General features: G+C 43.7%; 1 protein-coding gene across 1 annotated transcript in view; it reads right to left on the bottom strand.

Moving 5' to 3' along the window:
• Slc5a1 (solute carrier family 5 member 1) overlaps positions 1–14,884 on the bottom strand; it is a 76,220-nt gene that overhangs the window by 13,229 nt on the left and 48,107 nt on the right. Inside the window, exons 6-9 of the mRNA XM_051165253.1 lie at positions 4,863–4,968; positions 2,535–2,615; positions 1,188–1,408; positions 838–973 (exon numbers count right to left, since the gene is read on the bottom strand). Of these exons, the coding sequence (XP_051021210.1) occupies positions 838–973; positions 1,188–1,408; positions 2,535–2,615; positions 4,863–4,968 (544 nt within the window). The remainder of the gene's footprint in view (positions 1–837; positions 974–1,187; positions 1,409–2,534; positions 2,616–4,862; positions 4,969–14,884) is intronic.

The raw sequence follows: 14,884 nt of genomic DNA, 5'->3' as shown, positions 1-14,884 counted from the left end.
CTAGTTGGAGATCCACAGATGTGTGAGTTATGAGTACAGAGGGCAATTATATCTTTCTCATGATAGACAAGCCGGTACAGCCATGTGGGAGCCTAGAGGGAGCAGCCAGCCAAGGACAACATAGCAAGTGTCTGCCAACTATTCTGACTTCATTTTGGAGGATGCTTGCCAAGCTGTCCCTCTGTGGTACTGTATTTATTTATTGCTGTTATCTTTGCATTTCAAGACAGTTTTGATTCATGACAGCGAATGGAAAATTATTTTTATTAATAACAATAATGTGTAAACTGAAATGCTGGGAGGCCACAGAAAGACCAAAGATGAATTCGTCATTCAAGATGTCAAATCACAAGGCGTGAGGCCCCCACAAGGCAACAGTCCACAGAACAGGGCTCAGAACACAGGGCCTTCAGCACAGAACACAGGGTTGGCTGTGTCGATGTTAAAATTACAAAACACAACATTACAAAATAAATTATTAGATAGCACTACAAGCCTGGGAGGCGAGGGTACAGGTACCGCAGAGGCCAAACATGTTTCCTGAAGAGGGAACCTGGAGGATGGCATGACTGTGGGTGGGAGATTAGGGGAAATAGAAAGCAGTCAGCAGTGGAGGAAACAAGAGAGTCGGTCTCTCCTTCCACTCCGTGGCCTCCAGAGATCAAATCCAGAATGCCAGGCAAGCCTGCTATCTGACAACTTTAAAATGCAAATAAATAATAAATAACAAATAACAAAGAAATCAAAGAAGGCAACCCAAGATGTCTATGCCCCCGGTGTGCACACCACCTGACACAGGCGACCCCGATGGCCTGAGCTCAGCTAGAGGACACTTACCTGTGTATAAAATCCGGCTGATCATGCCTGGCATCACCATGAGGAACATGGGCAGCAGCTTCAGGTAGCCACACAGCGTGCAGCCGGCCTTCACATGAGACATGTTCTTGGCTGAAAGGCAGCGCTGCACAATGACCTGCCGGGAACATGCCAGTGAGGAGCTGTGCCGCCCATGGCTCTGTGACCCTCTCCTGGCATCCCAGCTCCTCTGCTTGGAGTCTTTAGCCTCTGTCCCCAGCAACCCACAGGCCACGTGAGCCTTCCTTTATATACTCAACCCCAATGAGCCAGACAGGTGGGAGTCTCGGTCACGCAAGCTCCCTGTCCACCTGCACACCCAGACTGCATACCTGATCCGTGCACCAGTACCACAGGGCGAGGATGGTCAGGCCAAAGATGAGCCCAGGCCACGGCATGTCTCCCTTAAGAGGATCTCGGAATATGTGGAATGAGTCCTCCCTGGGAGTGTAACATTCTTTCCTGATTGTTGTGTTTCCATCAGAAACCATCGTGGGAATAGCATTCATGTACTTCTCCATGAAGGCCTCATACCCTCCTACTTCGTGGAAAGCTGGAAACGTTGGTACAGAAAAGAATGTGAACATTTTAGCTCCTTCCAGTGAGTTCTTCTATGAGTGTCTTAGGCAACCAGAGGATACCAGCTAAGAGAAATGATGTCGACATGTGTTTTGGGGCAGAAAACCTTCCCTCTAGGTCTCAGGTTTCTTATCTATAAAACTGGGAGTGTCAACTCTGCCCAGCCTTCTTGGGAGACACTGGCATTTCAAAGCAGCCACCTGTGGAAGTTCCCTGACTGCAAACAGTATAAAAAAAGGGAGGTGTCTTAATAAAAGAAGACCTTGGCTTTGGATCACATGCACACTGTTTGTTTTCCTTTAAATCTCAGCTGTCAGCCATGGTCTTTGGAACTCAGATCACAGACTGAGAGACACACAGTAGCCTTCTGGAGACTGGACACAGGCTAAACAGCTGGCCCTAGGGATGCACTGGGAGTGGGTGAGGAATCAGAACCCTGTCACTTCTCAGCTCAGGGTAGCCTGTGCCTTGCTGATCCCCTAGAGCCTATAATTAGAGGAAATCAAATGACAGTTGTTAGAAAACTGAACTCTAGAGCGTAGACAAGAGTCCTTAAAGGACATCCAGAGGGTCCTATACACCTGAAAACAAAATGTGTCTTCTATCTTCTTGTAACAACTAGGCTTTCCAGTGCCATCGTTATAGTCAAGTAAAATTTCAATAGGCAGTAGGATATGCCAACAGTGAGTGAACAGTTTTTAAATTTTGTCAAACAAAGCATTAAAATGAAAAATTGCCTTTCACCAACAACGCATGAACACTGGACTTTAACATCACAGGGCACACAAGACATGTGACTTTGTGTCACTCATTCATTTTACCCAGGTACGCTGCAAGCACAGCACCAGAGCACTACACTGGGGGCCACTGACCCAGGCTATAGAGAGCTCAACAGGAGGAGCTCAAGTGTTCCTTGGGTCTGCTCCAACAAGTGTCCTATGGGGACAAGGTGGTTCCTACATGGGTGGCCAGTAAGAGATGGGCCACTTCCCCAAACTAGGCAGAGCATGCAGGCAGGAAGTCCAGTCTCACTCTTCTCTTCCCAGAACCCTCCCTACACATCTGCCCCCACCTCCCCAGCTAGTTCTAACCCCACTTACCAAACCCTGTCAGGATAACAGACCCCACCAGCATGATTGCCGTCTGCAAGGTGTCCGTGTAAATCACTGCTGCCAGGCCCCCTAAGCAGGCAAAAAGATAATAGGTCACATGGAGTGGGTGGCTGCCTACCTCCTCCCCTTTCCTACCAACTACCCTCTCTCTACCACCAGTGCACTCCACCACCCTGCCGTCACCATTGACCTGCCTTCCCTCTCTAACCCTATTGTAATATTCTGCTACTCAGATTGTTTGTAACCTTCCCTTTTCATGAAAATACCCTCAAGGCCTGGGGAAAGGAGGGTGTTTGTCTCTGTCTGAGCAGAAATTACTGGTTGTGAGCCTTTAAAACTAGAACATGGCTCAAAAGAATGCTTGCTCTTGCCCTCCCCATCCTTGTCCCTGGCCACCTATGGCAGGCCGGAGAGCTGGCCCCGGGGTCATGAGAGCAGGAGAGCTGATCCTGCCCCTCACTTGTTGCATCACTCAGGAGAGCAGGCCCTGAACCTGGCCTGGCCAGCACAGTAGAGTTGGCCCTGGACATGGGGGTTGCAGGTGAGCCAGGCCCGAGGGTGTGGGAGAGTAGACCCTGCTTCTTGTCTGCTGCTTCTTGTGGCACAGATGACGGCTAAATGCCCCCTCCCCTTTCTTGTCCCTCAACACCTATGGCAGGTAGGAGAGCTGGTCCTGGGGTCATAAGAGTGGCCCTGACCCTCACCTGCTGCAGCACTTAGGAAAGCAGGTGGCACACGCCTTTAATCCCAACACTTGGGAGGCAGAGGCAGATGGATCACTGTGAGTTCGAGGCCAGCCTGTTCTACAAAGTGAGTCTAGGACAGCCAAGGATACACAGAAAAACCCTGTCTCAAAGTGCCCCCCCACCAAGAGAAAGAAAGAAAGAAAGAAAGAAAGAAAGAAAGAAAGAAAGAAAGAAAGAAAGCAGGCCCTGCACCTTGCCTGGGCAGCAAGGTAGAGCTGGGCCTGTTTGTGGGGTGTTGCTGATGAGCCAACCTCAAGGGTATGAAAGCAGGAGAGCTGGCAGGCTAACCAGCTCAGATACCTCTCGGGTCCAGATCCAGGGCTTTGAATGGGCCCAGCCCAACATCCACCCCATGTGCGTGAAGGAACCAGTCCTACAAATCCAAAACCACAGGTTCTGCTGACACAGGGCACAACAGGATATCCGAGAAGAATCTTAGTGGGGTTCCAGTATTCATAGTGTAGAAGAATCCAGAGGCCTCGTACCAGACCAGTGACTCGTTGTAATGAACATTTGCAAGCAAAGAAGTGTATACTGTGAGGCACGCTGTGACGCACTACAGCTTCCACAGTGAGGTTTTTTTTTTTTTCTGTTAGAGAGGGAGGTTGCAAGGCTGGAGGGCAGGTACAAGAGAAGTGGGAGATGAGTGAAATTGGGGTGCATGATGTGAAATTCACAAAGAGCCAATAAAAATCTTGAGAGAGAGAGAGAGAGAGAGAGAGAGAGAGAGAGAGAGAGAGAGAGAAGGGGGAGAGGGTTTGTCCTTTACTTTGTAATGCTAGAGATGGAATGCCGGATCCTCTCCCCTGCCCCCCCCCCGTGTCTGTCTGTCTGTCTGTCTGTCTCTGTGGTGTCTCTGTATGTGTGTGTGTGTGTGTCTGTTTGTCTGTCTCTGTGTGTGTCTCTGTATGTGTGTGTGTCTGTCTGTCTGTCTCTGTGTGTGTCTCTGTGTGAGTGTGTGCGCGTGAGTACTTGAGACAGACAAATGTGCTAGCTGTCAATTACATTCCCAGCCCCTCTAATAACTTCTTATCCTTGTGTTTGCAGGGCTCCCATGGAGCAGTGAGTTCCACTGTTGCTCTTTCCCCTCCATCCCTATGAAGAACAGCCACGTCTACGCTGTCCCCAACTCTTTCTCCAAGACCTCTTTGCATATCTTTCTCCCACTTCAAAATGCCTCCCGATCTCATCACATTAAATATGAGGCTTCCGAGGGCCCTGTACCTGCTTACGTCATCAGGCTGTGTGTTCCCTCTCGCCCCACAACTTCTTCCAGTACCTGGTGGCTCACCTTGCCAGACCCATTCCCACCACTGCTCTCCACTTATTTCTTCCCCTGGCACACCTCTAATTGTCCCGGCTTAGCCACGTGGCCCCACAGCCTTCAGGGCCAAGCTCTTCCTGAGAGCCCGTGAAATGTTGTCCCGACTAGTGCAGCCAGTACGGCAGCGCTCCAGGTTTGCAGTAGAGACTAAGAAGACAGCCATTCTCAGACCCCACCTCCTTCAGCCTTCGCAAGTGCCTAAGCAGCAGCCACGCCCGAGCCACCGACTCGCTTGAGTGGACTCACCTGTGATTGTATAAAGGGCCGTGATGGCTAGCAGAATAAAGATGGCCAAGTATATATCCAGGCCCAGGGCTAGATTGATGAAAATAGCCCCCGAGAAGATGTCTGCCTGGAAGGAGAGAAGAGAGGTAGAGGCAGAAGTGAGAAAAGGTTTTCTGGTCACAGGGGCCATTCTTGGGTTTCCAAGCAAGCTTTATTCTTGATAGTAGTTAGCATTTTACAAGAAACAAAAGGACTCTATGATTTTTTTTTTTAATCTATGAAATACTAGATTAAGCACATAGGAAGTGGTTTCTGCGCCACACAACATCCCCTCATTTTCCGTGTGTACCGTGCACTGTGAATCCCTAGCTGAGGATCATGGGACATTGTGCTTCATGAACATTGAAACATGAAGGATTATGTCAACATCCCAGTCATCAGTGATGCTCCGGCCATTACTCCTGGGTTTATGCATCGGTGCACAGGTTTGCTAGCTCTAGCCACAAAAGCAAGCCTTGGTGCTTCGGATCTGTGAGTGGGGAACCGGACCTCCACTCACCACTCCTTCAGCAAGGTTTTAATTGATGTTCGCCCAGGACACCAAGTTCCTCTTGCGTGTTACTAATGCTTTTGCCTACACTGGCAGGACACTTGCCCCCTGTCGTACTGCTCAATTCACTACGGCCATTCTTCCAGGTTTCCTTTTTGTAAAAAAGCTACAATGCTGGATGGTGTGCAGTTGCTAAGATGAACCAGCAGACGGCGCCAAAACACTGTGCTATCAGGAAGAGGCACGGTCTCAAAAATCTTGGTAAATCTTTTCAGATTTTTCAGGTAGAGAAATCAGACTTCTCCTCCATGAGGTGTGTGAGGTTTTCCTTATTGCACAAAATCTAATATGTTTTAGAAATCTGCAGAAGGAATACAGTCAGACTCTTTGGGAAGGGGCCGAAGGGGTTGGACGGACACATACACACACACACACACACACACACACACACACACGCAAGCACGCGCCATTTTCACCAGCCCCTTCCTTACACCGTTTGCATTTGCTCAGAGCCGCTCATAACCATCTATAATGAGATCTGGTGCCCTCTTCTGGTGGGCAGTCACACATGCAGACAGAACATTGTGTACATAATATATAAATCTTTTTTTTTTTTAAGTTCATAAGTTGAAAACTTAGTGCCCAAATCCATATACTGATGCTATTTGCAGGTGAGACCTTTAGGAGGTAATTAGGATTCAATGCTGAGAGGTGGGCCCCCAATAATGAGTTATTAGCGTTATAAGAAGAAGGAAAGACAGCCCAGATTATAAGCTACCTCTCCATGGAGTGGTGCAGCAAGAAAGCCCTCACCAGCTGCTGGTGCTACGCCATTAGACTTACCGGTTTCCAAAACTGTAAGAAATGTCTGTTTCACCTAATACTAACTCTATGCCCACTATGCGCTGCAACTTGAGCCCCAAGAGTTAATCGGCCCGCCCTCCCAAGATGGGCCCTACATCCTAGCTCCAGTCCTCCCAGACGTCCCATGCAAGATGCTCTCATCCTAACAGACCTAGCGTCACCGTTATTCCTGGTGAGAAAGGATAGACAGAATGAGGAGGTAAGAAGAGGGACGGTGTGTGTGTGTGTGGGTGTGCACGCGTGCTCACACAGGTACTCGCACACGTGAGTGCACACACATGAGTGCACGTGTGAGCATGCAGCTTCTTCAAAGTGTTGGCTAACAGAAATCTTATTTTTATGATATGCTACTTATATCCAGCACAGATAAAGGAAACATTTGTGCTAAACTGAAAGAGAGAGAGAGAGAGAGAAGAGAGAGAGAGAGAGAGAGAGAGAGAGAGAGAGAGAGAGAGAGAGAGAGAGAGAGAGAGAGAGAGAGAAGAGAGGAGGGGGGCAAGCATCTTCCTCTCATAAAGTCTATCCTTGGGACCCAAACCCAGGTTCCTGTTAAAGACATCAGATGGTGTTTTCCATGAATATAGCTTCCAAGGGGCGTTCAAACTCTTGTGGTATTACAAGATGAAAAGTTGAAACTCCAGCAACAAATGGTGAATACCAAAAATGCAATGAAAGAAAATGATGAAAATTCTGAACAGAAGCAGCCAGCCACTTGCAGATCCAGGTGACCTCACTGGCACAGAGAAAGACCCCCTAAGTTCGGACTGAACAATGAAGGGCAGGCTGGGGAAGAATAAAACGAGACCGCTGGCACTTGAGAGACCAGCCCGGAAAAGTGCGACTGAGGCTGAGAAGTTGGGTTTGCTCTTTTGTGACACGGGGAGGAAAAACAGGTGCCGTGTTTGAAAGAACAGCACAAAATTCGTGAGTGTGTCACAGAGAAAGAAGAGACGGAGAGTCAAACTAAGATAAACTACAGCGACCTGACGCTGCTCAGAAAAAGGGAAATTCTCTTCATGGAAACAAATGGAGGAAACAACCGGAGAAACTGGAAGCTTTGGAGGCAAAGGAAGAACTAGAAACAGGAAACTTGAGCTAAAATAGGCAAGATGTTCCAATTGAAGAATAGACAAGGCTTCAAACTGACTAAAGGGGGGCGCAGAGAAGACATAATGAATGTCAACGTCTCATCTTTGTTTTTAAGGTGCCGCCAGCAGCAGCCGGGAACGGGCTGTCTGTTACCAGCCTGGGTGCCTGGTCTGGGACTCTCCTGTCCTCAGACCCTCAGAAGCAGCATCCAAGGGAAGCCTGTCTACGTCAAGAAACAGAAAGAGAGCTGGAGAAACTCGGGTCTCCTGGAGAATGACATCGGAAGAAAGGGGTGAGGTCAAAGGCCCACAGGTATAAAGATCTACACGTGGCATTGAGATCCTTTAAGTACTGTTTGCCAGAATCCATGAGCCGGCTCAAGGACAGGTACCAGCGATACGCGCACTGCCTAGGCCCCAGGATTTTGGGATTATACTAAAGAAAGGGATGTTTTCTGAAAGTTTCAGAGATATTTAAAATATGTATTGACAATCTTTAGACAAAATAAAAAAGACAAAATAAAAAGGACTAGTTAAATAAGGAATACATTTTCAAATTATTGATTTTTTTTTTTTTTTTTTTTTTTTTGCTTTGTTGAATTTTTCTGGCATTTTGCCTGAAATATGTCCACCTCGAATTCCTTTTTCCTCATTTTTGAGATATCTGCTTGGCAATAATAAGATCAGTAGACATCTGGCTTATAATGTATAAAGTTATAAACCTCAAGGTTTTTGGAAAAGATAACCACTTAAAAGTATAGAAAAAAACCACTTAAAGGTTTCTAAATATATGCGCATCATAGAGAGGCACCCTGAACGCAGCCCCTCCCTCCCTGCCCACCTGATCTCGTTTTACTAAAGCCATTTTTGACCTCTAGACCCAACCCACAGGCATATTCTCTCTTCTGCCCAACCTGCTCTGGCCATATCAGACTTAGAACTAATAAGAGAAGTCCACATGCCAGATTTCATTACAAAAATATAAATGATATGTAAGATCAAGCCAGTATCTTCCTCCCTTCTTGAATCCTATTGTGTCAGCCACTGGTACCTAGGAACACTCTCTACCTGGAATCTCCAGTGGCCAAATCTGTCAGGGGCTTAGGTAGGTGACTCACACGCTCCCTCCTTTCCTCTGTACTTTCTCTCCCTTCTCACCCTCAGCTCAGCACCAACCTTCTTACAGGTGCCTCTTCTCCCGCCTCAACTCCATTCCCTGGAGACTCTGACTCTTGGTTCAGACCCAGGGTTCCCCTAGCCCTTTTATCCCTGTCTCTCTGAACAACTCTTTGCCTTACCGAAACCTAGGTTCAAAAATCCTTCTTCCCACCACACTTCCAACTCCCCGAGGGCCCTGCTTATAGTCATAAGTAAGACTCTTTTAGCTCTTTCCTGTAGCGCCTCTCTGCCCTTTTGCCTAACCCACCTCTATTTTCCTCTGTCCCCCAGCAACCTTGCAGGAGCTCTCTATACCGGACAACCAACAGCCATCACACTTCCCTAAGACGCAGAGAGAGGAAAAAAAAGCAAGCAATGGAACACCCACCCAACCAAGACAAGACCAGATACCAACACCCAGGCTCGCAATCATCCAAATCCAGGATGCCTAGACACCAGCATAAAAACACAGACATTAAGAGCCAGAGCAACAGCTCCCACCAGAACCCTGTAACCCTCGGCATGAGAAATGCAACAAAGCTGGAGCCCAAGATAAAAAATTACAAAATAGCAATTGCCACCATGTCCAAGGGCTGTAAAGAGGATATGGATAAATCCTTTAATGAGATCTGTGAAAACACAAATAAACAGCTGAACGAAATAATAAAAGCAATTCAAGACAAGAAAGTAAAATTTAGAAAAGAAATAGAATCACTAAAGAAAACCCAAAATGAGCGGAAACTAGAAATGAAAAATTTAGGAAGCCAAACAAAAACCTTGGAGATAAGCCTTATCAATTGAATAGAAGAGAGACGCTCAGACCCTGAAGACTAGGTAGCAGAAATGGATACCCCAGCCAAAGAAGAAATTAAGTCTAAAATAAAACCCAGGAACAAAGCATCCAGGAACGCAGAGAGACAGTGAAAAGACCAAATCTACAATTAATAGTAATAGGAAAGAAGAAAACCAGATCAAAGCCACAGAAAATATTTTCAACAAAACATAGAAGAAAATTCCCCTAACCTAGAGAAGGAGAGGCCTATCAATGTGTGAGAAGCACCCAGAACACAAATAGACTGGACCAGAAAAGAAATTCCCCATAATACATGATAATCAAAACACTAAACTTGCAGAATGAAGAAAGACTATTAAGAGATGCAAGAGGAAAAGGCCACAGTCACATTAAAAGGAAGACACATTATAATAACACCTGCCTTCTAAATGGAGACTACAAAAGCCAAAACGGCCTGGACAGACGTTTTACAAGCTTGAAGAGACCACAGATGCCAGCCCAGGCTACTATATACAGCAAAACTTTCAAACACAATAAATAGAGAAAGATGTTTCATAACAAACACCAAATTTAAGCAGTATCTATCTATAAGTCCAGCCCTACAGAAGATGCTAGAAGGAAAAGTTCAACCTGAAGAGGCTGAACACCCAAGAAAACACAAGGATAAATAATATCAGATTGGCAAATCAAAAGAAATGGAGAAAAAACCCACACCATAACAACAAAATAATAGGAATGAACAAATACAGCTCATTGATAACTCCCAATACCAGTGGTTTCAATTCCCTAATAAGACACAAACTAGCAGAGTGGATATAAAAACAGGATCCATCCTTCTGCTGCATCAAAGAGACACATCTCAACTTCAAAGACAGACGTAACATCAAGGTGAAAGGATGGAAAAGATATTTCAAGCAAATGGAACTAAGAAGCAAGCTTGTATATTTATTTATTTGTTTGTTTGTTTGTTTTTCGGGACAGGGTTTCTTTGTGTAGCCTTGGCTGTCCTAGACTCACTTTGTAGACCAGGCTGGACTTTGTACATTTATTTTAATATCTGACCAAACTGACTTCAAATCAAAACAAGAAGAGATCAAGAAGCTCTTGAATTTGGTGCATGATGTTGCAATTCTTAATATCATGCACCAAATTCAAGGGCACCAAAGTTCACAAAATAAAGACTACTATATCTGAGATTACATATTGACCCCCACACAGTGATAGTGGGTGGCTTCAATATGCCACTGTCACCAGTAGACAGGCCATCTAGACAGAAACTGAACAGAGAGATGCTAGAGTTCACTGAACTTATAAACCAAATAGACCTAGCAGGTGTTTACACAACAAGTTAACAAAACACACAAGCACATACTTTCTTCCCAGAAACTCAAGAAACTTTCCCCCAAATTTATCATATACTCAAGCATAAAGCAAGTCTAAACAAGTACAAAAGAAAAAATGGAATCCTGGCTCAAAACTGGATGTCAACAACAACAGAAGCTTCTAGACTCAGGGGGACGAACAACTCACTACTGAATGGAAAGTGGATAAAGACAGGAATTAAAGAATTTCTAGAGCTGAATTAAAATGAAAATAAAACATACCCAAACCTATGGGACACAATGAAGGTGGTTTTGAGAGGCAACTTTATAATACTGTCTACATCAGAAAATTGGAGTGATCTCAAATTAATAACTTAACAACACACCTGAAGGCTCTGGAACAAAAAAATAAGTAATTACGCCAAAAAGAATAGATGGCAAGAAATAATCAAACTCAAGGCAGAGATCAATAAAATGGAAAGAAAAATCAATACAAAGAATCAATGAAACAAAGAGTTGATTCTCTGAAAAAATCAATAAGATTAACCAACCCTTATTCAAATTTATTAAAGGACCAAGAGAAGATCCAAATTAACAAAATTAGAAATGAAAAGGTGGGTCACAGCAACAGACACTGAGGAAATTCAGAGAATCATAAAGACCATACTTTAAAAGCCTGTACTTCACTGAATTGGAAAATTCACAAGAAATGGATAGTTTTCTCAATACACACCACCTACCAAAGTTAAATCAGGATCAGATAAGCAATTTAAACAGACCTGTAATCCCTAATGGAAAAAAAAAAAACCAGTCATTAAAAGTCTACCAGAATCGCCCCCCAAAAAGCCCAGACAGATGGTTTGAATGCAGAATTTTAACAGACTTCAAAGAAGAGTTAACCTCAATATTCCTCAAATTATTTCACAAAATAGGAATCAAATGAACATTGCCTAATTAGTTTACAAGACTATATCTGTTCTGATACCTAAAAACATAAAGACTCAATGAAGAAAGAGAATTGCAGACCTATTTTCTTTAAGGACACAGATGCATAAAATTCAATAAATATTTGCAAACTGAATCCAAGAACCCATGGAAAAGATCATCCACCATGACCAAGTAGGTTTCCTCCCAGAAATGCAGGAGTGTCCCACTATACAATGGTAAGTGTAACCCACCAGATAAACAAATAGAAAGACAAATCTACATCATGACCTTATTAGATGCATAAAGGGTTTTTGACAAAATCCCAAACCCTTTGTGATAAAAGTCCTGAAGAAAACAGGAATGCAAGGGACACCTCAACATACTAAAGGCAGTTTACAGCAAGCCCATAGCCAACATTGGCGTAAATGAAGAGAAACTCAAAGCAGTTCCACTAAATTCAGGAACAGGGCAAGGCTGTCCACCCTCTCCATAACTATTCAATATAGTACTTGACATCTTAGCCAGAGCGATAAGATAACTGAAGGAGATCAAAGGGGTACAAATTGGAAAGGAGGAAGCCAACTTATCTTTATTTGCAGGTGATATGATAGTCATACATAAGTGACCCTAAGAATTCCACAAGGAAACTTCTATAGCTGATAAACTCTTTCAACAAAGTAACTGGATACAAAATTAACTTACAGAAGTCAGTAGCTTTCCTATATACAAATTTAAAAATGGTCTGAGAAAGAAATCATGGAAATAACACATCACAATAGCCCCCCAAAATATAAAATATCTCCTGCTCTAACCAAGCAAGGGGACAACTATATTATAAAAAGTTTAAGACATCAAAGAAAGAAATTGAAGAAGATACCAGAAGATAGAAAGATTTCTCATGATCATGGGGTCATAGGATTAATATAGTAAAAATGGCCATCCTACCAAAAGCAATCTCCAGATTCAACTCAGTCTCCATCAAAATTTCAACAGGATTCTTCACAGAACTTGAAAAAACAATTCTCAGCTTCATATGGAAACACAAAAAATCAAGGATAGTTAAAAAAAAAACCACACACACACTCCTGAATAATAAAAGAATTGCTGGAGGTATCACCATCCCTGACTCAAATTGTACCATAGAGCTTACTAATAAAAACTACATGGTACTGGCAACTGGCACGCACGTGCGCGCGCGCACACACACACACACACACACACACACACACACACACACACATACACACATGGATAAATAGAATAGAATTGAAGATGCAGACATAAAACCACACACCTATGGACACCTGATTTTTTTTTAATAAAGAAGCCAGAAATACACACTGGAAAAAAAAGACATCTCTAACAAATAGTGCTGTTCAAAGCTGTGTAGAAGAATGCAAATAGATCCATATTCATTACCCTGCACAAAACAACTCCAAATGGATCAATGACCTCAACATAAAACCAGATGCGCTGAACCTGACAGAACAAATCAGGGAATGAAGTTGAACTCATTAGCACAGAAAAAGACTTTCTGAACAGAACACTGTTAGCAGAGCCTCTAAGATCAACAATTAATAAATGGGACCTCAAGAAACTGAAAAGCTTCTATGCAACAAAGGATCATCATTCAGACAAAGCAACAGCCTACAGAATGGGAAAAGATCTCTGTCAGGTACACATCCTATAGGAGGGCTAGTATCCAAAATATATAAAGACTATATATCCAAAATATATAAAACGAAAAAAAAACTGGATATCAAGAAAACAAATAACTCCATTAAAATGGGGTATTAGGTTTAATCAGAGAATTCTCAAAAAGAAGAAACTCAAATGGCTGAAAAGAACTTAATGTTCAACATCCTTATTCATCATGGAAATGCAAATCAAAACTACTTGAAGATTGCATCTTATGCCCATCAGAGTGGCTAAGATCCGTAAGACAAGTGACAGCTCATTCTGGAGAGAATGTGGAGCAAGAGGAACACTCATCCTTTGCTGGTGGCGATGCAAACTTGTTCAGCCACTATGGGAATCAGTGTGACAGTTAATTACAGAAAATCAATATATCTCAAGATCCAACTATACCACTCTCGGGCATGTACCCTAAGAACACTTCATCTTACCACAGAGACACTCGCCCAACCATGTTCAAAGCTGCTCTATGCATAATAGGCAGAATTGGAAAGAACCTAGATGCCCATCAACAGAAAAAAAAATGGATAAGAAAATGTAGTGCATTTTACCCAGTTTTTTAAAAATTATATCATGAAATTTACAAGTAAATGGAAGAAACCAGGAAAATAACATGATGAATGAGGCATCCCAGACCCAGAAAAACAAATATGTTATATATATTTTTGTCCTACTCTGATGTGTTTGTTTTATTGTATTGTATTATTATCTCTTAGATACCTGTCTGTTTTATAATGAGAGACAGAAAGGGTCTGGAGACAGAGGGGAAGGGGTATGGGGAGTAACCAAACCAGGAGGAGAAGTGGGAGGGGAAATTGTAATCAGGATATATTGTATTGGGGGGAAAACTATCTTCAATAAAGGAAAAACAGGTGGGTAGTGAAAACATGATACACTTACAGAATGGGATGATACCCAGCTGTTAAGTTAAAAGTAACATTATGAAATCCACAGGTAAATAGACGGAACAAGAAAAAAATCATCTTGAGTGAGGTGACCCAGGCCCCAAAGGCAATATGGCATGTAGTCCTTTATATCTGGGTGTTAGCTTTCTAAACTTCCACAGGCATGACACTATGTATATAGCCACAGAGGTCAGGCATAGAGCGAGGAACTGAGGTTGAGGGAGGATCTCCCAAGGAAAAGTACATAGAATATGTAGTTAAAAAGAGATGGGGAGGCTGGAATGGGAGTATTTGATGGAGAAGTGGGGAAAGCGACTAAGGGAGGGAATGCAGGAAGGGATCACCAAGGGCCATTTAAAGGGTCATATGGAAACCTACCACAAAGAAGCTTCTTAAAATGTGTACATATGGGAAAGAAATAAAAAAGAAAGCCAGCAAACAACAGGAGCAACAAAGCCCCAAGGTGCCAAGTGAAACCTTCACTACCAGGAATGGGCTACATCTTATTGAGTTTTTGGTCAAATGGGGACCCGTGGAAATTCCCAAACAACTCAGGACTGCCAAGGCCATTGGTTTCTCTCCAAATACTGGTGGTGGTAACGCTTTATTGCTGAAGGCAGCACTTGCAGATCTTATTGAGCGTGAAGAGGAGCTGGTGCCTCACGAGAGCTTTCACCCATATTGTCTATGTTTATGGCACTTGAAGGCACTCTGCACTCCTCTAGGAGAGAAAGCTAAATG

The sequence above is a fragment of the Acomys russatus genome, chromosome 22, assembly GCF_903995435.1.
Source record: "Acomys russatus chromosome 22, mAcoRus1.1, whole genome shotgun sequence".
In the NCBI taxonomy this organism is placed as follows: Eukaryota; Metazoa; Chordata; class Mammalia; order Rodentia; family Muridae; genus Acomys; species Acomys russatus.
This window is presented reverse-complemented; position numbering and strand designations above follow the sequence as displayed.